We start from the raw sequence: 24,233 nt of genomic DNA on the forward strand, positions 1-24,233 counted from the left end.
ATGGAACCTGGTAGGTGGAGAGCCTTGCTAAAGATTTGATTTAGGGCCAAGGAGTTTCAAGTTATGACTTTAGATTTCATGACTAAGTCTACCATGACTCTTCTCTACCCCATTGAATTACTTTTTTTTAAAAAAAAGGTTCTTTATCCAAGACCATACAGAAAATACAGAAAATGTGAGATTTGAGAACTATTACCGTACTTGTACTGTTTTTAGTCCAGTCTGGTTCTTTCCTTAGAATTACATAAAATGTCTGTGGAATGACAAAGAGCCAGGTATGCAGGATCCCTGTAATATTGTTAGCCAGACTTGGTGACCCCATAACAGGGCCAACCCCAGAACTTCCATTGCCAACCGCTTACCAGTTTATGCTCCCACGAAGATTGTCCCTACGAGGATGAACTTCTGAGAAGCTTTCCAACTATACGGCTGTTTCACACGAGTGTGTGTAGTCCAGAAATCACGCTCCCAGTGTGAGCATGATCCTCCGTTCTGGACAATGTTCGTCTTGCAGGAGCGCATAGCATTATACTGATTTATAATGTTGTGTGCCTCTGCATGACCTTACTTTTACAGGATGATGCTGACCTAAAGCGGTCACTATGATTCTGTAGCAATAAGGTCATGCAGAGGCACACAGCATTATAAATCTGCATAATGGCTTGTGGTCCTGCAAGACGAACATTGTCCAGAAAGGAGGATCACTCTCACACACAGAACGTGTTTTCTGGACTTCACGCACTTGTGTGAAACCACCCTAAGAGTATTCCCAACTTAGATGTTTATTTAAAGGGGCTTTCTCAATTCAGTAAGTGCCATTTATCATGTAGAGAAAGTTAATACAAGCAACTTACTAATGTATTGTGATTGTCCATATTGCTTCCTTTGCTGTCTTGATTCATTTTTCTATCACCTTATACACTGCTTGTTTCTGTGGTTACAGACCACCCTGCAATCTATCAGCGGTGGTCGTGCTTGCACAATATAGGAAAAAGCACTAGCCTATGTGCGCTCCCATGGTCCTGGCCACCAGAAAGCTGACGCTTTTTCCTATAGTGTGCAAGCACGACCACCGCTGATCGATTGCAGGGTGGTCTGTAACCATGGAAACGAGCAGTGAAAATGAATCCAGCCAGCAAAGGAAGCAATATGGACAATCGAGTACATTAGTAAGTGGCTTGTATTAACTTTCTCTACATGCTAAATGCAACTTACTGAAGTGAGACGACCCTTTTAATATCCACAGGGTCTAACAGATGCGAGTCCAACCTCCTTTGCGGAGAATGTAGATCCCTGCAACCTCCACGATGCTCAGTTGTGGTTATGGTTTAGCCACTGCTTTAATTTAATGACAGCATAATATAAAAAATGGAGTCATGGTTGATATTTAGGAACATTTCTTAGGCCTCTTGCATACGAATGTAAGGGGTCCGTGCTGTGGACAGCAAATTGCGGTCCGCAATGCAGGGGCACCCGCATGGGGATCGCAGACCTATTAACTTGAATGGGGTCAGCGATCCGTCCGTTCCACAAAAAGATCTTTTTGCGGAACGAAACACCACAGAAGCACTCCGTAGTGGGGTTCCGTTCCATGCTTCTGTTCTGCACCGCATCTCCGGATTTGTGGACCCATTCAAGTGAATGGGTCTACATCCGTGATGCGGAATGCACACGGCTGGTGACCCGTGTATTGCGGAACGGCGTTATGCGGTCCGCAACATGGGCACGGAGCCCTTAAGTTTGTGTGCAAGAGGCAGGATTAAATGGACGTTCTGCTGAGGAGGTAAAATAACTTCACTGCAAGCGGCTTATGGGTGACACAAATCCATGACTAGAACAGACCAGTCAAGTGCCTGGAATTTCATCTCAAATGATGTCCTTTTATACAAGGCATAGAGTGCATTTGGAAAGTGTTCAGTCCCTTTCACTTTTTGAACATTTTGTTATGTTGCAGCTTTGTACTAAAATAAAAATAAATTCTACACCCCCCCCCCCCCCCCCATCAATCTGCACTCAATCCCCCATAATGAAAAGTAAGAACAGAACGTTAGAAATCTTTGCTAATTTATTGAAAAGGAAAAACTAAAATCTTGCATTGACATAAGTATTCACATCCTTTATTCAGGACTTATTTGAAGCACCCTAAACGGAACCTGTCAGCGGCAAAAACCAGCCCAAACCGCCAGCAGCACCTTCAAGTAGCCGGCAGTATGTTTCTAATGATGATTTTCTTTCTGCAGTCAGATGTGGTAAAAGCAGGAAAAAACTTTCTTTTATCCCCTGAGCGCGCTATTTTCGAGTCACTCTTGAAGTCAAGCGGGCAGCGGCCTCCTTGCTTCAAGTCAAGGTGACTGCGCCCCCTTCTCTGCCCCTTCTCTGTGACTGACAGCCGGCTGTCGGGCATAAGTGCTGTCAGTCACAACAAAGGGGGCGCGGTTACCTTGACTTGAAGCAAGGAGGCCGCTGCACGTGAAGGTACTGCTGGCGGTTTGGGGTGGTTTTTGCCGCTGACAGGTTCCCTTTAAGCAACGATTGCAGCCTCTAGTCTTCTTGGAGATGATGCCACAAGGTTTGGATTTGGGGATTTTCTGCCATTCTTCTCTGCAGATCCTCTCAAGCTCTGTCAGGTTGGACGGTGACCATCGGTGGACAGCCATTTTGAGGTCTCTCCAGAGATGTTCCATTGGGTTCAAGTCAGGGCTCTGGCTGGGCCACTCACAGCGTTGTCCCTAAGCCGCTCCTGTGTTGTTTTGCCCGTGTGCTTAGGGTCATTGTATTGTTGGAAGGTGACCCTCTGGATCAGGTTTTTATTAAGAACATCTCTGTACTTTGCTCCATTCAGCTTTCCCTCAACTTCAACCAGTTTCCCTGTCCCAGCCACAGAAAAAACACCTGTTTTCCTTTTTTATTAAGGGGTATTGAGTGCAGAATGATGGGTGAAAACTTAATTTTTGTATTTACATCAGAAAATGTACTGTATGTACTGATGAAGACGCCCTAAATCAGGGCATTTGAGATACACTCTGGTGCTCCAAATCAATGTACGCCCAGGGGGTTAATATCCACACGTGGTTGAGAGACTGAACACTGACACAGAAGTTGGTCACAGTACCCACCAAAGTTTCATTGAAGTTATAAGTATCCTATGGAAATTTACATCTGTTCCATGCCAATAAACATGACAGTCCCATCAGTTTGATTGTAAAACTGGCAACTCCCTTGTGCCAAGACAATAAACTATATGGCAACTTATGACATTTTTTCTCGTAAGGCCAATAAACAATATGGCTACTTCCTTGAACTAGACCAGTGGACAACATGGTATCTTCCTTGCACCAGGCCAAAGTCAATGTAGCATCTTCCACATACCAGGCCAATAGACAACATAACAACTCCTTTGCAACAGGCCATAGACAACATAGCGACTCCTTTAACAACATGGCAACTCCCTTGAAGTGGGTCTTACTTGTATTAGTTTAATAATCAAGAAGGTATATCATGTGTACCAGCGCATAAACATCAAAACTCCTTTGTACCAGGACACCGCACACAACTCCATTGTACCAGGCAATAGACAACATGGCTACTTCTTTGTGCTAGGCCATACACAAAATAGGAACTCCCTTATACCAGATCCTAGACAACATACAGTAGCAACTGTCTTGTACCAATTTAATTTCCATTGCTAGAAATAGGATGTCACATATATATTGCAGGAAGGTACCTGGAATCATCGTGGATGGAAGGTATTTGTCACCGAGGTTCCTGGCCTCGGTTAAGTAAGAGACTGTATTTTATGTGTCAGCAGCAGCTATTGCTAATTGCCACCTAAAGATTAAGCATGGCTGTTATAGCTGATCTGGGACGGCTCTTACTGGTAGTAGTCAAAGTGCTGGGTGGGTGACTACTCCCCATGTTCCAGGCCGTTTTTTTTTCCAGGCATAAAAAGCAGCCAGCACTGCCAGGTGTGGTGGATTTATCTCTCTCTGACAGTGGAGCTCAGGGTGAACTGAGGGCTGTGCTGGGATTTGAGGTTTGAGCCGGGCTGGAGGACTCAGGCCCCCTCTAAAGGCGAAGATGGCCGCCTATGGACTTGATGAGGCTGAACGGCTAACAGGGTGTGAATTAACACCCAGGAGAAAAGGTGACTTTTATTGTTTATGGACTTTCCTTGTGTGTGAACAAACACCAAGCCACGTTTTATGATACAGCTTATCTGCATTTTGTTATACACCAATGTGTGAATAGACATCGCTGTTTGATTCAAGAACTGTGTACTTTGCCTCTATACTGCATCCGCTAGTCCTAACTACCAGAGAGAGAGATTTATTTCTAGATATTTTATTAAAAAGTGTTCTACACATAAACTTAGAAAAAAATCTGAATAAATTGGGCACTGGCATAATCAGCCAAGCTAAGTTTTTCTTCCTCTGTTGTCAGTGTAGTGCCAATCTGTCTGAGGTGACTCAGGTCTATGAGTACACTTGCACTGAGTGTAGTACAGAGAGGGCAAGAAGGCCTGATAGTCTGTAATGCATAGTCCTCTCTATCTCCTATTGCCTTATTAATCAGATTTTTTAAAATAAATTTTAATGGAAAGTTGTTCATAGTATTTTGTTTGTATTCATCAGTATATCAGCCCTGATGTCAACCCTTAAAGGGGTATTCCCATCTCAGACAATGGGGTCATATCGCTAGGATATGCCCCCATTGTCTCTTAGGTGCAGGTCCCACCGCTGGGACCCGCACCAACAACGAGAACGAAGCGGGGAGCGCTGTGGCTGGAGGACTCCGGATCCGTCCACCACCAAGTGCTGCTCCCATAGAAGTGAATGGGAGCGCACCGCACATGCGCGGCCCATGCTCCCATTCATTTCTATGGGGCAGACGGCAATAGCCGAGTCAGCGCTCGGCTATTTTCGTCAGCACCATAGAAATGAATGGAGGGCAGCTGCGCATGCGCAGTGCGCCCTCCGTTCATTTCCCCGCTCCGTTCTCATTGTAGGTGCGGGTCCCAGCACCTATCAGACAATGGGGGCATATCCTAATGATATGCCCCTATTGTCTGAGAAGGGAAAACCCCTTTAACATATCCAAAATGTAACCCTGGGGAGCAATATTTATCCTCTTCTTGGGTAAAATGTTTTTTCATTCCCACCATCATACAATTCAGTGTTTAGTGGTGGGAATAGGTAACCAACCACCAAAGATATTTCCATTGAGCTGCATGGCCAGGTTAAACCGGTGGGAATAGGAGATGTAGTCATATCGCTCAACCGCAGGACTTTTTTTTTGAGGAAATTGTAGCATTCAACCAAAACCATCTCAGTTGGCTGGTGATATGATGGAACCATATTCACGAAAACTTGGTCGTGCTGTAACGGACCATATTTGGTGACCTTTAGGACAATGGAACCTTCCAAAAAGAATACTTCTTTGAGAAGACCATCCCTTTATATTGACCCAATTTACTGCTCCATCATATACTATGTCTACTGACCATCATCTTTCAGAGAACAGTTCGTCTACAAAACCATTTTTCAATGCAATTTTGGGTGGTTGTCTCAAAGAGGTTTTACTGTAGTTAACATGGGTATAACTAATGTACATAAGGCCGTAAATTGGTTATGGATCCTGGACCTTAAAGGACAACAACCTTTCCCAAGAACTACCACTTAAAAGAAAACAACTTTAAATATGTTCACATGAAATAGACCACCATCCTGGAAGAATGTCAATGCACAATGTATGGAGATATAAAAAAGGTGGGTGATGGCCTGACAGACCCAAAAGGTTCCGAAGAACCTGTTAAAATCTACAGTATAGGGTTTCCACAAAATTCGGGATCTTGCCATCTCCTTACCTTATGTAAACAGTTTTCACATATCCAGATGCAGAGATATCTGGCACTCAGTGGTCAGCCCCTTCATGTGTTCTTCTCTAGGAGTTCACTGATTCGCCCCACCTCGGAGGCTGTGGATTTATTAGGCTCAGAAGTAATAGGATTACACTTCTCTATCTCACATGGTAATCTGATAGCCCATCTGGGGACACTGAGTGCAATACTGTGAAGAGCTATAACTTATTTCTTACCATGGCCGCACACTTCCGATAGCTCTTGGCTATCTAAAGAGGGGGTAAATCTCTGCTCTGGTGGTGGCTTATCTACCCCGAGAAGCCTCTTCATAGTATACAAAGCAGAGTGCTATTTCCTGGTACTTCAGCTCAATCCCATTCACTTGAATGGGACTGAGTTGAAAATGCCAAGGGACTGATGGAAGTGGTGTCATAGGCCGAGGAAGAGGCCTCAGCAATCACTAAAACACTGCAGCCGCTTCCAACTGACGATCTGAGAGTGCCAAGAGTCGGACCACCACAGATTAGATGTTGATGACCTACCCTGGGGACAGGTCTTAAAGTAGCACTGTACTTTCAGTAAACTTTGATATGTCATAGTCTGGATCAGTGGGGGTCTGAGCGCTGAGACACCCTCCTATATCTAAAACGAGGGAAGAGAAATGCTCGCTTAGCGCGCTCTCTTTCCTCACTGCTGGGGACGGGCCCATAGACTTTTTATCGAGTCCGTCTCACTTCCAGTCCTGCAACAAGGAGAGTGAGTGCACTAAGTGAGCATTTCTCTTCCCTCGTTCTCAGGGCTCAGATCCCCACCGATCTAAACATTTCCTATGTACCTATGATATGTTCTTTTTGATCAGCCAACAGCATTCAGAACAGTCAACAAGAGTCCAAAAAACACCACCTTCTTCTTCGGATTCTTGGAGAATGATGCATCTCGGAAATGATGAAGGACCACTAATGGAAGAGAAGATACCTAAATATACTTATAAGCCATTTGAAAAGCGTTATTGTGATCCAAATGCGGCTGTAGTAGCTGTTTGTATACATGTGCCCTGTGGGTGGCTTTGGCTGTGCGGGCATGCTGGGAGTTGTAGTTTTGCAACAGCTGCAGGCACACTGGTTGGGAAACACTGGCTTAGAAACCTCTCATTTCCCAAGTCCCAAAATAAGGGACCATACTGTTATGGTGGCACTCTGGCTGGTCCTGTAAAAAGTGAAGTTATGGAGAACCGTGTCTGGTCCTGTTAAGGGGGACACTGCAGTTATCACTATTATGGGGGTCCCGAAGCAGGCTCTGTGAAAGGGTTTTCTCTTGAAAAATGTTAATCATATTAGTTTGAAGCCCCCACCGATCCTGTGAATAACTCGCCCCTCAGTGCAGTCACATAGCACAACCTTGCTATATCCAAACTCACAGATGTGAGGTTCACTTATTTTACTCTCCGTCTAACGAAATACTCCTTCACTTCTAATAAATATATATTTTACCTTAAAAAACACCATATTGACAACACATATTACACTCAAAGTTAGGTACAGAAACCGTTTAGTACAGTCATTTGCACATTAGGAAGATTTTTAAAGGGGTTGTCTGAGATTTTCTGACCGATAACCTGTCCTCTGGATAGGTCACCAGTATCTGATCGGTGGAGGTCCGACACGCAGGACTGCCCGCCGATCAGTTGTTTGAGAAGGTAGTGGCGCTCCGTCCTTCTCATAGAGACCATGTGATGTCATGGTTATCAGTCACATGGCCTAGGCGCAGCTTAACCCCAAGTGAGGCTGACCTGTGATACCAAGCACAGCCACTATACAATGTATGGCGCTGTGACTGGTGAGCAGACAGAAGGCTGCTGGTCTACTGTGAGTGTTGGTACCTTCTCAGACAGCTGATTGGCGGCGGTCCTGGGTGTCGGACCAGATCAGATACCGATGACCTATCCAGAGGATAGCTCATCAGTTAAAAAATCTCAGACAACCCATTTAACCTGAAGTCCCTTTAAATCCACAATATGGCTGCCTCCATAGTCAGACAAGTAGACTTTTCCATAAAGTAGGGGGATTTTCTAAAGGAGGAGTGTTCACGCTCACGCAACTTCAGTTATGACAATGCCACACAGTGGTAGACGTACAGAGCCAACATGGTGTCGGAAGGCGGCAGTGCTGTCCATCAGGGTGCCATTACTTTCACCAATGGTTTCATACCCCTATCCTCCACACTACGACCACGGCTCAAGTGTAACATCACAAACACCTAAGGACGGGATTTGCTCTGAATTCGAAATCTTATCTCCATCTTTATAAACATCTTAATGTTCTCATCATCTATCTGCTTGTGCAAGGCGGCCAGGGCTCGCTCTTCGCCATCTTTGTACAGTTCTAAAAGTTCTTCAGCATACGCGATCCACACACAGTTATGGCAGCCGCTCATACAGCAGTGAGTGGGAGGAGGAGGAGGAAGAGGAGGCTCTTCAAGATTGGGAGGATCTCCAAGGAGTGGCTCTGTGGTCTTCAGGGGGTTGTTATCTGCAGAGGGCAGAAAGTTTGGGTTCTCTGCATCTTGATCATAAGTTCTTATGGATCTTCTAGAATAAATTGCTTCTCTAATAAGGAAGACGGAGGCAGAAGAGGTGGACGAGGGAAGTCTTCTTAGGAGGCAACTCAGTAGCTGCAAGACACAACAGACTGATGGTGAGGAGTATGGCATGGTACCATGTGTCAAAAAGAAGAACTGCAGGCAGTGGGTGACTACATGCAAACACGTGGCTATCAATACAAGAGAGCTGACATCTGCCAGGAGCTGGAACCACCTATACTGCGACCATCACTGTTATGGGGGCGACGTGACTGATCCTGTTATGGGGCATCAAACATATCGTTCATATGCAGAACCGTGGATGGCTCTGTTACAGGGGGGCGGTGCTTTATTATGGGGGCACTGAAGCTATCACTGATATGGGGTATAGAGGCTGGCAATGTTATGGGGGCATGGTGGCTCTCACCGTCATTGGAGCACTGAAGCTAACACTGTTATAGGGCTACTATGGCTGGCAATGTTATGGGGGCACTGTCCCTGCCTCTGAAGCCACTGCTGTGATGGGGCTACCAAGGCTGGCACTATCACGAGGGAACTGAGGGGACTGCAGCTGTCATCACTGTTATGGGGAACTATTATGTAGGAAGGACTGTGGCTGTCAGCACTGTTATGGGGCACTATCATGAGGGGACTGCGGCTGTCAGCACTGTTATGGGGGCACTATTATGAGGGGACTGTGGCTATCAGCACTGTTATGGGGAACTATTATGTAGGGACTGCGGCTGTCAGCACTGTTATGGGGAACTATTATGTAGGGACTGCGGCTGTCAGCACTGTTATGGGGAACTATTATGTAGGGACTGCGGCTGTCAGCACTGTTATGGGGCACTATTATGTAGGGACTGCGGCTGTCATCACTGTTATGGGGAACTATTATGTAGGGACTGTGGCTGTCAGCACTGTTATGGGGCACTATGGCTGTCAGCACTGTTATGGGGAACTATTATGTAGGGACTGTGGCTGTCAGCACTGTTATGGGGCACTATTATGTAGGGACTGTGGCTGTCAGCACTGTTATGGGGCACTATTATGTAGGGACTGTGGCTGTCAGCACTGTTATGAGGAACTATTATGTAGAGACTGTGGCTGTCAGCACTGTTATGGGGAACTATTATGTAGGGACTGTGGCTGTCAGCACTGTTATGGGGCACTATTATGTAGGGACTGCGGCTGTCAGCACTGTTATGGGGAACTATTATGAAGAGTCTGCGGTTGATGACACTATTATGAGGTACTGTCATGAGGGCACTATTATGTAGGGAGGACTGTGGCTGTCGGCACTGTTATAGGGCACTATTATGTAGGGAGGACTGTGGCTGTCAGGACTATTATGAGGGCACTGTAACTGTCATCACTGCTATGGGGCGTCGTGGTTAGCTCTGTTATGGGGGCACTAAAGCTACCACTGTTATAAGGGGGTTTAAGCAGACACCGCTATTTAGACACTAAAACTGACACTCTATTAAGCGGGCACTGTAAACTTGGTTACCATGGTAACGCTCTTCCTGGCACCGTCGGGGTCATGTATCCCGCTTCCCCCTTTCTTTTGGGGTTTCTAATCCAATTCCATGTCATTGAAAACCGGAAGTGACGCAAACAGACGCAGAGGGTAGGCTTCCAGTTTCAAATATGGCTGCTCTATGACGTCATTTACACGTGCGACGGGCGAGAAGGGCTAGAGTGCTCCGGTTTCATGATGACGTCTAACATAGCAGCCGGAAGTTCTTGTATTTGCGCCCCACGTGTGGTTACTGTACCGACAGTGAGATGGGGAAGCGGCGAGCGAGCAAACCTCCAGGGCCCTCTGGTCCCGGTGCAGGCAAGGGGCAGCAGCCAACTGGCAGACCCTCGGGGTCCTCTGGTCCCGGTGCAGGCTCGGGGAAGTTACGAGGGTAACTCATTTTCTTTGGGGTTATGGAGAATAATTTTACTTTACCTCAAGATTTTTTCATAATGCCCAACAATGTTATTAGAACCAGTTCAAGTGAAGTATTAGTGGAGCAGCCACCAATCAGATCACTGTTTTCATTTAGCAGAAGGCCTCTGACAATTGACATCTGGCATCTGATTGGTTGCTATAGATCTTATGTCTATGATAAGGTTTCTGCGTAACTCCGCCAATGGCTGCACGATATGTTGGCTTAGTAGCGGTATTAGCTCCAAATTTGTGCACCGTTCACGGACATGAGTGGGTGGGCAGCTGCCCCATGGAGCTCCCGATGATGGAATATTAGGCCCTGGAATGGAGTTACCCTTTAATTTTGGCTGATTCCCTCATATAGAGTCAGAGATTGTGTCACCTATGTATAATGAATCCGTTATAACTCACTGGGTGTTTTGTATCTAGACCTGAAAAGAAGAGAACGAATAGTAAGCCAAAGGACCTGGACACCCAGGAGATCCCCTTCAAGCTTCGAGAGATCATGAGGAGCCGCATGGAGATGAAGAATCCAACAAAGACGAAGAAAAAAAGAGGTGGGGGATATGGGGTTCTCCTTAAAGGGGTTGTCAGCTTTAAATACTCCATCTTATATTCTCTTTATGTAATAGTGATCAGAAAGGAGACCTTCATTCAGGACCCTCCTCTATAAGGTCTCTCTCACACGCCATTGAATCACATATGTGTGCTGTCCGTGTTCTCCATGGACCACTCATGCATCCATTGACTTTAATGTGTGTATTCCGCAGGGCTGTACATAGAAGTCATTGGGCCCCATAGCAATAATCTGAATTGGGCCACCCTAACTCCGCCCACTACCCACCCTTGCCCATCCCACCACCTGTCCTGGCTCCTCCCCTGCCACACCCCTTTGTATTCCTACTGACCCAGAGAATGGAGGGCACAGGTCAGTTTTGCCACAAAGGGAACACCGTAGGAACAAAACCCGTAAAATGGTAGAGGAATTCTTTATTATTTTTCCATTCCACCCCACTTCCCACTACATTGTATGCCATATTAAAGTACAACTTGTACTGCAAAAAATAAGCCCTCATATCGATATGTGAACGGAAAAATAAAAAAGTTATGGCTCAAGGAAGATAGGGAAGAAAAATGAAAATGCAAAAATGAAAAAACCTCCGGTATCTTAATGGTTGAAAGGGTTATCCAACCCCTATTATGCCCCCCAAAATGCAACAGTTCTTTACCCTTATGGCCCCAGAATACGCCACATGCCCCCTCACAGCATCTGAGAGTGTTAAAAACCGGAAGTGTGGGAATCCTCTTCAGGCGCGCTTTTCCCCAGCGGAGATCGGGGAAAGCACCCTGTTCTAAAAATAAGCCACAGCCTGTACTCGGCTTCCAGGCTCATTGTTAGTATATCCCAGTTCAGGCCACTAGGTGGCAACACTGAACTGTGATATAGTGATTTCTATACAGAGTAATGGAGCAATTTGCATCTGATGATTGTAAGTTGTGGTCCACTTGGGGGACCTAACAAAAAGTAAAAAAAAAAGTTTTGAAAAAAAAAAATAACTAAAAATTTAAATCACCCCCATTCCCCCAAAAAAAAGAAACAAAAAAAAGCATTATGGGCATCGCCACATGTGAAACTGCCCATACTATTAAAATATTTTTAAAAAGTTAGCCCATATGGGGAATGGCGTAACAGAATTTTTTTTTAAAAAAGGCCGATTCGCATTTTTTAAATTACTTTATCTCCCAAGAAAATTGAATAATAAGTGATCATCATACACAACCTAAATGATATTGTCAAAATGACAGATCGTCGCATAAAAAATAAGCCCCCATACATCTCCGTAGACATAACGATAAAAAAGTTATGAGGGTCAGAATATCGCGATGAAAAGAAAATAATAATTTTTTATGAAGTGTATTTAAGTTTTATTTAGACTCTATTTTTAAAATATTTCTGTGGGGATTTGAACTCACAACCATCTACATTAAAGGCAAGAACCTTAACTACTGGGCTATAGCGCTTAACCTGTTTGGGACATAGGGCGTACAGGTGCGCCCTGAAGTCCTGGTACTTAAGGACACAGGGCGTACCTGTACGTCCTATGTAGTTCCGATCACCGCCGCGCGGCGGGCGGTGATCGGAACAAGGTGCCTGCTCAAATCATTGAGCAGGCATCTTGGGTCAATGCGCGGGGGGTCCCGTGACCTCTCGTGTTGACGATCGCCGCAAACCGCAGGTCAATTCAGACTTGCTGTTTGCGGCGGTGCCATCGGGTCCCTGTGCAGCTGTAGGGGGGACCCGATGGCATGGAAGGCAGCACAATGCCTTCATGAGGCATCGCCGCTGCCTTCCGGTGACGAGCCTGTGAGATCCAGCCCCCTGGATCTCACAGGCCGGAAGCTGTATGAGTAATACACACTGTATTACTCATACAGCCAATGCATTCCAATACAGAAGTATTGGAATACATTGTAAAGGGGATCAGACCCCAAACGTTGAAGTCCCAAAGTGGGACAAAAAATAAAGGGAAAAAGAAAGTTGACATATTAGGTATCGCCGCGTCCATATCGACCAACTCTATAAACATATCACATGACCTAACCCCTCAGATGAACACAATAAAAAATAAAAAACATTTTTTTGTCACCTTACATCACAAAAAGTACAACGGTAAGCGATCAAAAAGGTGTATGCTACTATTTTGGTGGGCAATCTAACAGTCACCTCAACCCCAAAAAAATGAGCCCCTATCTAAGACAATCGCCCAAAAAATAAAAAAACTATGGCTCAGAATATGGAAACACTAAAACATAATTTTTTTTTGTTTTAAAAAAGCTGTTATTGTGTAAAACTTAAGTAAATAAAAAAAAAAAAAGTATACATATTAGGTATCACCGCGTCCGTAATAACCTGCTCTATAAAAATATCACACGACCTAACCCCTCAGGTGAACACCGTAAAAAAATAAAAATAAAAACGTTGTAAAAAAAAAAGGAATTTTTTGTCACCTTACATCACAAAAAGTGTAATAGCAAGCAATCAAAAAGTCATAAGCACCCCAAAATAGTGCCAATCAAACTGTCATCTCATCCTGCAAAAATCATACATTACCCAAGATAATCGCCCAAAAACTGAAAAAACTATGGCTCTCAGACTATGGAAACACTAAAACATGATCTTTTTTGTTTCAAAAATGAAATCATTGTGTAAAACTTACATAAAAAAAGTATACATATTAGGTATCACCGCGTCCGTATCGACCGGCTCTATAAACATATCACATGATCTAACCTGTCAGATGAATGTTGTAAATAACAAAAAATAAAAACTGTGCCAAAACAGCTATTTCTTGTTACCTTGCCTCACAAACAGTGTAATATAGAGCAACCAAAAATCATATGTACCCTAAACTAGTACCAACAATATTGCCACCCTATCCCGTAGTTTCTAAAATGGGGTCACTTTTTTGGAGTTTCTACTCTAGGGTTGCATCATGGGGGCTTCAAATGGGACATGGTGTAAAAAAAAAACAGTCCAGCAAAATTTGCCTTCTAAAAACCATATGGCGTTCCTTTCCTTCTGCGCCCTGCCGTGTGCCCGTACAGCGGTTTACGATAACATATGGGGTGTTTCTGCAAACTACAGAATCGGGGCAATAAATATAGAGTTTTGTTTGGCTGTTAACCCTTGCTTTGTAACTGGAAAAAAAAATATTAAAATGGAAAATCTGCCAAAAAAGCGAAATTTTGAAATTGTATCTCTATATTCCATTAATTCTTGTGGAACACCTAAAGGGTTAACAACGTTTGTAAAATCAGTTTTGAATACCTTGAGGGGTGTAGTTTCTAGAATGGGGTCATTTTTGGGTGGTTTCTATTATGTAAACCTCACAAAGTGACTTCAGACCTGAACTGGTCCTTAAAAAGTGGGATTTGCTTCTAAACTTCTAAGCCTTCTAACGTCCCAAAAAAAGAAAATGTCATTTACAAAATGATCCAAACATGAAGTAGACATATGGGGAATGTAAAGTAATAACTATTTTTGGAGGTATTACTATGTATTATAGAAGTAGAGAAATTGAAACTTAAAAATTTGCAAATTTTTTCACATTTTTGGTAAATTTGGTATTTTTTTTTATAAATAAAAATGAATTTTTTTTACTCCATTTTACCAGTGTCATGAAGTACAATATGTGGCGAAAAAACTGTCTCAGAACGGCCTGGATAAGTCAAAGCGTTTTTAAAGTTATCACCACATTAAGTGACACTGGTCAGATTTGCAAAAAATTGCCTGGTCTTTAAGGTGAAAATGAGCCCGGTCCCTAAGTCATTGCTGAAAAACCTCATAGAAGTTTCTCTTGTACGACACAAGAGAAACTTCTATGAGGTATTTTAGTAATGACTTAGCACTGAGCGCTATAGCCCAGTGGTTAAGATTCTTGTATTTAATGTAGATGGTTGTGAGTTCGAATCCCCACAGAAACATTTCAAAAATTGTCTAAATTAGACTTCTATACACAGGGTGTCCCTCAAGCACAGTGGCCATGCTTGAGATTACCCCTTTCACGTTCATAACACTGACTCCATATACAGTGGATATAAAAAGTCTACACACCCCTGTTAAAATTTCAGGAAAGACCAACTAGAGCAGCTGAACTTTATTTGGGGTTAATCAGAGGCACTTTAACATGATGGCCGGTGTATGCCGACTCCTATTTAACAGGATTGTGAATGTGATTGCTTAATTCTGAACACAGCTACATCCCCACTTATGCAACCATATTATTTTAGTTTTATATTTTTTCTTCCCTCTACCTAAAAGATTTCAGTTTGTTTTTCAATTGAGTTGTACAGTTTATAGGTCGCATTAAAGGTGGAAAAAGTTCTGAAATGATTTATCTTTGTCTCATTTTTTTACATCACAGAAACCTGACATTTTAACAGGGGTGTGTAGACTTTTTATATCCACTGTATGGACACATCCATATACAGGGAGTGCAGAATTATTAGGCAAGTTGTATTTTTGAGGATTAATTTTATTATTGAACAACAACCATGTTCTCAATGAACCCAAAAAACTCATTAATATCAAAGCTGAATATTTTTGGAAGTAGTTTTTAGTTTGTTTTTAGTTTTAGCTATTTTAGGGGGATATCTGTGTGTGCAGGTGACTATTACTGTGCATAATTATTAGGCAACTTAACAAAAAACAAATATATACCCATTTCAATTATTTATTTTTACCAGTGAAACCAATATAACATCTCAACATTCACAAATATACATTTCTGACATTCAAAAACAAAACAAAAACAAATCAGTGACCAATATAGCCACCTTTCTTTGCAAGGACACTCAAAAGCCTGCCATCCATGGATTCTGTCAGTGTTTTGATCTGTTCACCATCAACATTGCGTGCAGCAGCAACCACAGCCTCCCAGACACTGTTCAGAGAGGTGTACTGTTTTCCCTCCTTGTAAATCTCACATTTGATGATGGACCACAGGTTCTCAATGGGGTTCAGATCAGGTGAACAAGGAGGCCATGTCATTAGATTTTCTTCTTTTATACCCTTTCTTGCCAGCCACGCTGTGGAGTACTTGGACGCGTGTGATGGAGCATTGTCCTGCATGAAAATCATGTTTTTCTTGAAGGATGCAGACTTCTTCCTGTACCACTGCTTGAAGAAGGTGTCTTCCAGAAACTGGCAGTAGGACTGGGAGTTGAGCTTGACTCCATCCTCAACCCGAAAAGGCCTCACAAGCTCATCTTTGATGATACCAGCCCAAACCAGTACTCCACCTCCACCTTGCTGGCGTCTGAGTCGGACTGGAGCTCTCTGCCCTTTACCAATCCAGCCACGGGCCCATCCATCTGGCCCATCAAGACTCGCTCTCATTTCATCAGTCCATTAAACCTTAGAAAAATCAGTCTTGAGATATTTCTTGGCCCAGTCTTGATGTTTCAGCCTGTGTGTCTTGTTCAGTGGTGGTCGTCTTTCAGCCTTTCTTACCTTGGCCATGTCTCTGAGTATTGCACACCTTGTGCTTTTGGGCACTCCAGTGATGTTGCAGCTCTGAAATATGGCCAAACTGGTGGCAAGTGGCATCTTGGCAGCTGCACGCTTGACTTTTCTCAGTTCATGGGCAGTTATTTTGCGCCTTGGTTTTTCCACACGCTTCTTGCGACCCTGTTGACTATTTTGAATGAAACGCTTGATTGTTCGATGATCACGCTTCAGAAGCTTTGCAATTTTAAGAGTGCTGCATCCCTCTGCAAGATATCTCACTATTTTTGACTTTTCTGAGCCTGTCAAGTCCTTCTTTTGACCCATTTTGCCAAAGGAAAGGAAGTTGCCTAATAATTATGCACACCTAATATAGGGTGTTGATGTCATTAGACCACACCCCTTCTCATTACAGAGATGCACATCACCTAATATGCTTAATTGGTAGTAGGCTTTCGAGCCTATACAGCTTGGAGTAAGACAACATGCATAAAGAGGATGATGTGGTCAAAATACTCATTTGCCTAATAATTCTGCACTCCCTGTATGGAGTCAGAGCAGGGGCCCTGACTGAGCATAGGGGAAGCAAGCAGGGCCCGGAACAGAAGAAACGTTGGCGGGGCCTTCCTTGCGCTCTGGGCCCCATAGCAGCTGCGTGGTCTGCCTATATTGGCAGTACGCCACTGGCCGTGGGTATGAGGCGACACCACGGGAGCATGCACAGTTTTTGTCCATGATTACAGATCCCTCACGCACATTATAAAATAGGGAAAAAAGGATTGCGCTGCAGGAGAGTGTTCTTATTGTATTTAAGTCCAATGGTATAGGTGTTCTATACAGGGATTGTACCTTATATTTTTGATTTCTCACGCACATTATGGTCTGAGTCAGTGAAAACTGCAGATACAACACGGATGTCATCTGTGTTTGCACGGACCATTGGTGGTAGATGCCCTGGAAACAGATTTTCAGCCTAGCTCTGTATGTGGAATATGGAGGGCAAAAAATTGACATATGGACCAAACATGTATCGTTCATGGACATAGTCACTGATGAACCACTGACCACCTTAGTAACATAGTACATAAGGCCGAAAAAAGACATTTGTCCATCCAGTTCGGCCTGTTATCCTGCAAGTTGATCCAGAGGAAGGCAAAAAACCCCTGTGAGGTAGAAGCCAATTTTCTCCACTTTAGGGGAATAAAAAATTCCTTCCCGACTCCAATCGTGCAATCAGAATAACTCCCTGGATCAACGACCCCTCTCTAGTAGCTATAGCCTGTAATATTATTACGCTCTAGAAACACATCCAGATTGTCACAGATGTCAACATGGACATGTGAATTAGATCTTAGCCAGGACAAAGAAGGGCTCTGAAGGACCCATCACATCCTTGTGTGTCATAGACATCACATTGATTCCAATGAGAATTGTGTACTGCTTCATTTCTCCTGTGGTGGAGCTGCAGGGAAATTGAACATTTGCAGCGGGGTTCTCACATAGAATACAGGGGATTTACTTGGGGTCTCAGCAATGGGTTTCCTTGTACAGCTTTTTTTTTTTTTTGGGGGGGGGGGGGGGGGGGACGACGACTCTATAGACTTATAGTCTAGTCATATCTGACAACCTCTAGGGGCACTGTATTAGCTGCCCTTAGTGGTGGACACCAGTGATGTGGCATCGTTGGGAGACCATACATGGAAATTAGTGACTGTATGATTGAGACATTCTGATGGCAACTTAGCTGAGACTTTGCCAATCTTCTTTACAGCAAAGAAACAAGGTCCAAAGTATGAAGAGCTGCAGACGGACATTAAGGTCCCTAAGTTCAAGCAGAAGAAACATGAATCTGTTTATGCCTATCTGGATCGAATGAACCGAGAAACTAAACACGTCTTGTTCCTGAGCAAGAACCAACCGGATCGAATGCCGGAGAAGGAGGTGGATGAGCAGGGGGAGCCGCTGAAAGATGTTCCCCAGAAGGAGAAGTCACAGAAGAAGAAAGAGTGAGTTGTGTTGAGTCAGTGGACAACCTCATCTCATGTCACACAGTAGACTTCATCTTCTAGGTTATCCATTATGCTCTTACCACAAACTCTATCTAAAACTCAGAAATTCAGATTTTGGTGGAGCCTTGGGTATTGATGGTGCTTGATTATGGAAATCAGTGCTGTCTTCTCCGAAATTACTGATCTGTGTAACAACCACAAACTCCACTTAAAACTCAGAATGTCAGTTTGGTGGAGCTCCCATATTGGTCAACTGGAATTGAGGTTGTTTTGTTCCCTGGGCCCAGATAGACCTTTTTCTTAGGCTACTTTCACACTAGCGTTAATGTTTTCCGGTATTAAGATCCGTCATAGGGTCTCAATACCGGAAAAAACACTTGCATTTTGTCCCTATTCATTGTCAATGGGGGACATAACGTAACTGAACGGAATGCTCCAAAATGCATTCCGTTCCGTTCTCATACCGGAAAGCAAACCGCAGCATGCTGCGGTTTGCTTTCCGTCCTGGAATGCGGAGGAAGACAGATCCGTCATGACCCACAATGCAAGTCATTGAGGACGGATCTGTTTTCTCTGACACTTTCAGTGGAGTTCATGATGGGTCCGTCTTGGCTTTGTTAAAGATAATACAACCGGATCTGTTCATAATGGATGCAGACGGTTGTATTATCAGTAACGGAAGCGTTTTTGCTGAGCCCTGCCGGATCCAGTAAAAACGCTAGTGTGAAAGTAGCCTTAGGCTGGCAAGGTCCTGGTGTGTGTAGACAACTGTAGGCTCTTAACCCTAAAATTGTCCTACAGTTTACAGGATAGATGAAGATACTTCTAAACATTGTGTTCTGTTTCAGTTTTGACCGAAGACGTCTTGATAAGTTCTTAAAGAAGAAAGAGGACAAGAAAGAGACTCGTTTAGAAAAAGACCTCTTTACAGGTGACTTATGAGAAACGGACGTTCCCACCAGTGTCAGAATTATGGAGTTTTTGAAGGGGCTTTGACAAGTTTTAACCTTCGTGGCTACCTACAGGGTATGGGATAAGTGTCTGATCAGTGAAGGTCTTACTGCTGGGCCCCCCATTGATCATGAGCATGGTGGTTCTCTGTCCGCCCGTATGGATGGAGCAGTGTTCGAGCATGCATGTTGCTGCATCATTCATCTCTGTGGGAGCGGCAGAGATCCTAGAGCGCTGTACTTCACTATCTCAGTCAGTCCCATAGAAATGGAAGTGGCAGTGTGCATACTTGACCATCACACTGTTCATATGAGCAGACACCGGACCCCCTGTTCTTATGACCGATGATGGTCCTAGCAGTTGGAACCTTACCGATCAGACACTTACCTCCTATCCTGTGGATAGGGGCTAAGTTTAAAACAACACACAACCCCTTTAAAGGGATATTCTGGTTAGAAAAAGTTATCCTCTATACACAGGGTAGGGGAAAACTACTAGAGCCCCCCCTGAAATGGTTGGAATGTGCACCTCCACTCCATTAATTTCTATGGGAGCGCCAGAGATGGTGGCTAACTTTAGGTCACCCATCTACCTACCCACATAGAGAGGCTCTCTTCTGTGCTCTTCTCCTCCATGTTTGTTAGTATTCACTACTCCTTAGTCACACCTCTATGCCTTCTTTGACAGAAGGTAAGATCGCCCACAGGCATCACCCTATCAGGGTAGTATGGCAGTATCTTTTAAAGGTACAGCACTTCCCCTGTGAAGGTTGAGCTTGTAACCTGTTTCTTTTCTTTGAACAGACACGGTGATGTTTGGGGAAGTGGTAATGGCGCCTCCAACACTCACAGTAAAGCCAAGAAAAAGCAAAGCCGAAACTAAGGTGAGACGACGCTTCCTGCGCACTTCATGGCTGGATTGGTTATTAGCCCATTGGAAGGGTGAAGGACAATATCTCTGGAGGGTCTCTACGTGGTGGGACTTCCACTCATTTCTAATTTGAGAACCTCCAGTTCTTGCTGGATCTCCAACTCGGCTCTTAAAGGAGGTTGAGATATAAAGTTATAAAGCCAAGTGCGTGCTCTGCTTCTCTTCTGCAGCCCATAGAGGGAGAGCGGCTCAACCTGCCATTTCGTTAATATGGGGAGATACAGGACTCTCATTCTCGGTGGGGGTCATAATGGTTTAACCCCCACCTATCAGATACGTGTCTTCTATCCATTGGATATGGGATAAGTTTATATCTTGGGGAAACAACATACCGTTACCCTTTCAGGACGGCCATTTACCCTTTTTGCATTTCCGTTTTTCACTTTCTGCCTTCCAACTTTTTTTATATTTCTGTTCACATGGCCGTATGAGGGCTTCTTTTTGTGGGACATGTTGAACTTTCTAATGGCATCATTTAATATTGTATACAATGGTACAGGAAAGCTGGGGGAAAAAAATTCAAATGGAGCAGAATTGGGCAAAAAAATGCAGTTCCGCCATAGTTTTTTACGCAGTAAAACTGATCCATGCCCTTCATTCTCCAGGTCAGTATGATTACAGCGATAGTTTTCCTTGTGTTTTTAATACTGAGAGAAAATAACTTTGGAAAAACTTTTTTCGTATCGTAGCGATCTGTTGTTTTTATTGATAGAGTTTTGGAATGTATGACTTTTTAATCAAGTTATTTTTTGGGAGATGAAGCAGCCCAAAAAAATGGCAAATTGGTCATTTTGATTCTTTTCCCGCCTGGCATTCACCATACGGGATAATTAAGTTTATATCTTAAAGGGGCTATCTGAGATGTGGCCACGATCACATGCGACCGCCACTTTTGGGATCACGTGCCATGCGTTCGGCATGGGATCGCATCCTGGTACTAAAACATGCAACGCAAAGTGCTAGTGAGAGATTCAGATGCAGCATGCGCTGCAGGTTGTAATCCCAGGATAGGGTCATGTGACCCCTGAAGTGGTAGCCACACAGGATCCACGTCGCATCTCTGATTACACCTGTAATAGAATGGGCATTTTGGGACAAGGCAAGGCCTATGGTCTTTATTTTCTTTATTTTTATTATGGAGAAAGGGGGTGATTTGAATTTTTGTTTTATTTACAAATAATTTTTTTCTAACTTTTTTTTTTAAAGTCCCCTTAGGAGACTTGAATATGCGATTTTTCAGATCGCTACTCCCTTACACTGCAATGAATTACCATTGCAGTTTATGAAATATTTGCAGTTAGTTGCTCCATATATGTGCTCGCACAGTTCTGGGAAGGCGCTTTTGATGTTGGCTGCAGAGATTTGTGACCATTTAGCCTCAGGACCATTAGCGAGGTGGGCACGGATATTGTGTATTAAAGCTTCACCATCAGTGTCCCACAATATCTTAAGTTCAATTCCATGGAATGGTTTGCAGTGCTCTAAAACGCATGCTGAACACCATAATGGCCATGTTTTAGCACATTCTTAATCAGATGTTTCTCCTAATTTTCAGGTGCCAAACCATTGAAACTTGAAATATCTTCTTACGATTGCAAGATTACCTAAAACTTCTTCCTAGTTTCACAAGTGTCTGTTTGATAGTCTTATGTTTGTTTGTTTTTTATTTATTTATCCATTTATCTATCATCTCTAGCCTGGAGAGAAGAAGCTCCTCTTGAAAAGCCTCTTGGACAAATCCAGCTCCTCAGCGCCCCTACCTGCTATTTCTTTAGCAAGAAAGAGACAGTTGGAGGATGAAAGGGAACGTGTCGTCCAGGCATACCGTGACCTTAAAAAGAGAAAGCAACTCCAAAGTGAAGCCATTAAACGTAAACCCTCCAAAGCTCAACATACATGACCGGAGGCCATCAAAGATGGCCATATACACCATGCATTACAATGAACCTTATAGCAAGAAGTGTCATGAATGAGTTTTGATGGATGCTATGTTTAGAACCAGATTGTTTTTGGACATGGACCTTAGTACAGATGTTTGCTACGGGCACAGGTCATATATTTCTTGACTGTTGGGAATGGTTGAGTTGGATCTACTTGAGATGAACACCCTGGTGGAGCCAAGACCTTGTAGTCAAGTGTTCTCCATGTAACTGCTGAAAGATTTGGAAATGGACACAGTAGCCATCTTGTTTATCTTACTTACATCTATTGAACATTGGGTAAGACCCTCAGAACAGCCTGAAGTCTTCGAACAAGAAGTGTCTCCAACAAGGTGCTGAAGGTCCAGGTCAAGGGAGCGCGGCATCTTCTTCATTGTTTAACCATCCACGTTATAAATGATGAAAGTCTAGTTATCTTGCTGGAGGCCTAGATAATGGAAGATATTAATCAATATACACACAAATGAAGCCCTGTATGCAGCCCCTTGCCTCTCATTGGTTTCTGGGGAGGGGCTGCGCTCCATCACTACTGATGGTAGTGATCAGATTACTTAAAGTTGCAAGAAAAAGTATGTGACCCCTTTGGAATGATATGGATTTCTGCACAAATTGGTCATAAAATGTGATCTGATCTTCATCTAAGTCACAACAATAGACAATCACAGTCTGCTTAAACTAATAACACACACAGAATTAAATGTTACCATGTTTTTATTGACCACACCATGTAAACATTCACAGTGCAGGTGGAAAAAGTATGTGAACCCTTGGATTTAATAACTGGTTGAACCTCCTTTGGCAGCAATAACTTCAACCAAACGTTTCCTGTAGTTGCGGATCAGACGTGCACAACGGTCAGGAGTAATTCTTGACCATTCCTCTTTACAGAACCGTTTCCGTTCAGCAATAGTCTTGGGATGTCTGGTGTGAATCGCTTTCTTGAGGTCATGCCACAGCATCTCAATCGGGTTGAGGTCAGGACTCTGACTGGGCCACTCCAGAAGGCGTATTTTCTTCTGTTTAAGCCATTCTGTTGTTGATTTACTTCTATGCTTTGGATCGTTGTCCTGTTGCAACACCCATCTTCTGTTGAGCTTCAGCTGGTGGACAGATGGCCTTAAGTTTTTCTACAAAATGTCTTGATAAACTTGGGAATTCATTTTTCCTTCGATGATGGCAATCCGTCCAGGCCCTGACGCAGCAAAGCAGCCCCAAACCATGATGCCCCCACCACCATACTTCACAGTTGGGATGAGGTTTTGATGTTGGTGTTCTGTGCCTCTTTTTCTCCACACATAGTGTTGTGTGTTTCCTCCAAACAACTCAACTTTGGTTTCATCTGTCCACAGAATATTTGCCAGTACTGCTGTGGAACATCCAGGTGCTCTTGTGCAAACTGTAAACGTGCAGCAATGTTCTTTGGACAGCAGTGGCTTCCTCTGTGGTATCCTCCCATGAAATCCATTCTTGTTTAGTGTTCTACGTATTGTAGATTTGCTAACAGGGATGTTAGCATATGCCAGAGACTTCTGTAAGTCTTTAGCTGACACTCTAGGATTCTTCTTCACCTCATTGAGCAGTCTGCGCTGTGCTCTTGCAGTCATCTTTACAGGATGGCCACTCCTAGGGAGAGTAGCAGCAGTGCTGAACTTTCTCCATTTATAGACAATTTGTCTTACCGAGGACTGATGAACAGCAAGGCTTTTGGAGATACTTTTATAACCCTTTCCAGCTTTATGCAAGTCAACAATTCTTAATCGTAGGTCTTCTGAGAGCTCTTTTGTGCAAAGCATCATTCACATGAGGCAATGCTTCTTGTGAAACGCAAACCCAGAACTGGTGTGTGTTTTTTATAGGGCAGGGCAGCTGTAACCAACACCTCCAATCTCATCTCATTGATTGGACTCCAGTTGGCTGACACCTCACTCCAATTAGCTCTTGGAGATGTCATTAGTCTAGGGGTTCACATACTTTTTTCTAACCTGCACTGTGAATGTTTACATGGTGTGTTCAATAAAAACAT

The 24,233-nt window shown here is 43.7% G+C and overlaps 1 protein-coding gene across 1 annotated transcript; it reads left to right on the forward strand.

Annotated features, from left to right (window-relative positions):
- Nucleotides 1–10,146: 10,146 nt before the first annotated feature.
- On the forward strand, nucleotides 10,147–22,844 carry CCDC137 (coiled-coil domain containing 137). Its single transcript, XM_040437670.1, has 7 exons — nucleotides 10,147–10,347; nucleotides 10,803–10,930; nucleotides 18,152–18,386; nucleotides 19,238–19,320; nucleotides 20,144–20,223; nucleotides 21,967–22,260; nucleotides 22,321–22,844. The coding sequence occupies exons 1-6, from the start codon at nucleotides 10,223–10,225 to the stop codon at nucleotides 22,168–22,170; spliced, it is 855 nt and encodes a 284-aa protein (XP_040293604.1). The 5' UTR covers nucleotides 10,147–10,222; the 3' UTR covers nucleotides 22,171–22,260; nucleotides 22,321–22,844.
- The last annotated feature ends 1,389 nt before the right edge of the window (nucleotides 22,845–24,233 follow it).

This window comes from Bufo bufo, chromosome 6, assembly GCF_905171765.1.
Source record: "Bufo bufo chromosome 6, aBufBuf1.1, whole genome shotgun sequence".
Classification (NCBI taxonomy): domain Eukaryota; kingdom Metazoa; phylum Chordata; class Amphibia; order Anura; family Bufonidae; genus Bufo; species Bufo bufo.

Excerpts from the sequence above, each read along its gene's own strand:
- CCDC137 (XM_040437670.1), top strand. The coding sequence starts at position 10,223 with ATGGGGAAGCGGCGAGCGAGCAAACCTCCAGGGCCCTCTGGTCCCGGT. Across the intron at positions 10,931-18,151 it reads AAAGACGAAGAAAAAAAGAG|CAAAGAAACAAGGTCCAAAG; the intron begins GTGGGGGATATG and ends TCTTCTTTACAG. Across the intron at positions 20,224-21,966 it reads AAAGCAAAGCCGAAACTAAG|CCTGGAGAGAAGAAGCTCCT; the intron begins GTGAGACGACGC and ends TATCATCTCTAG.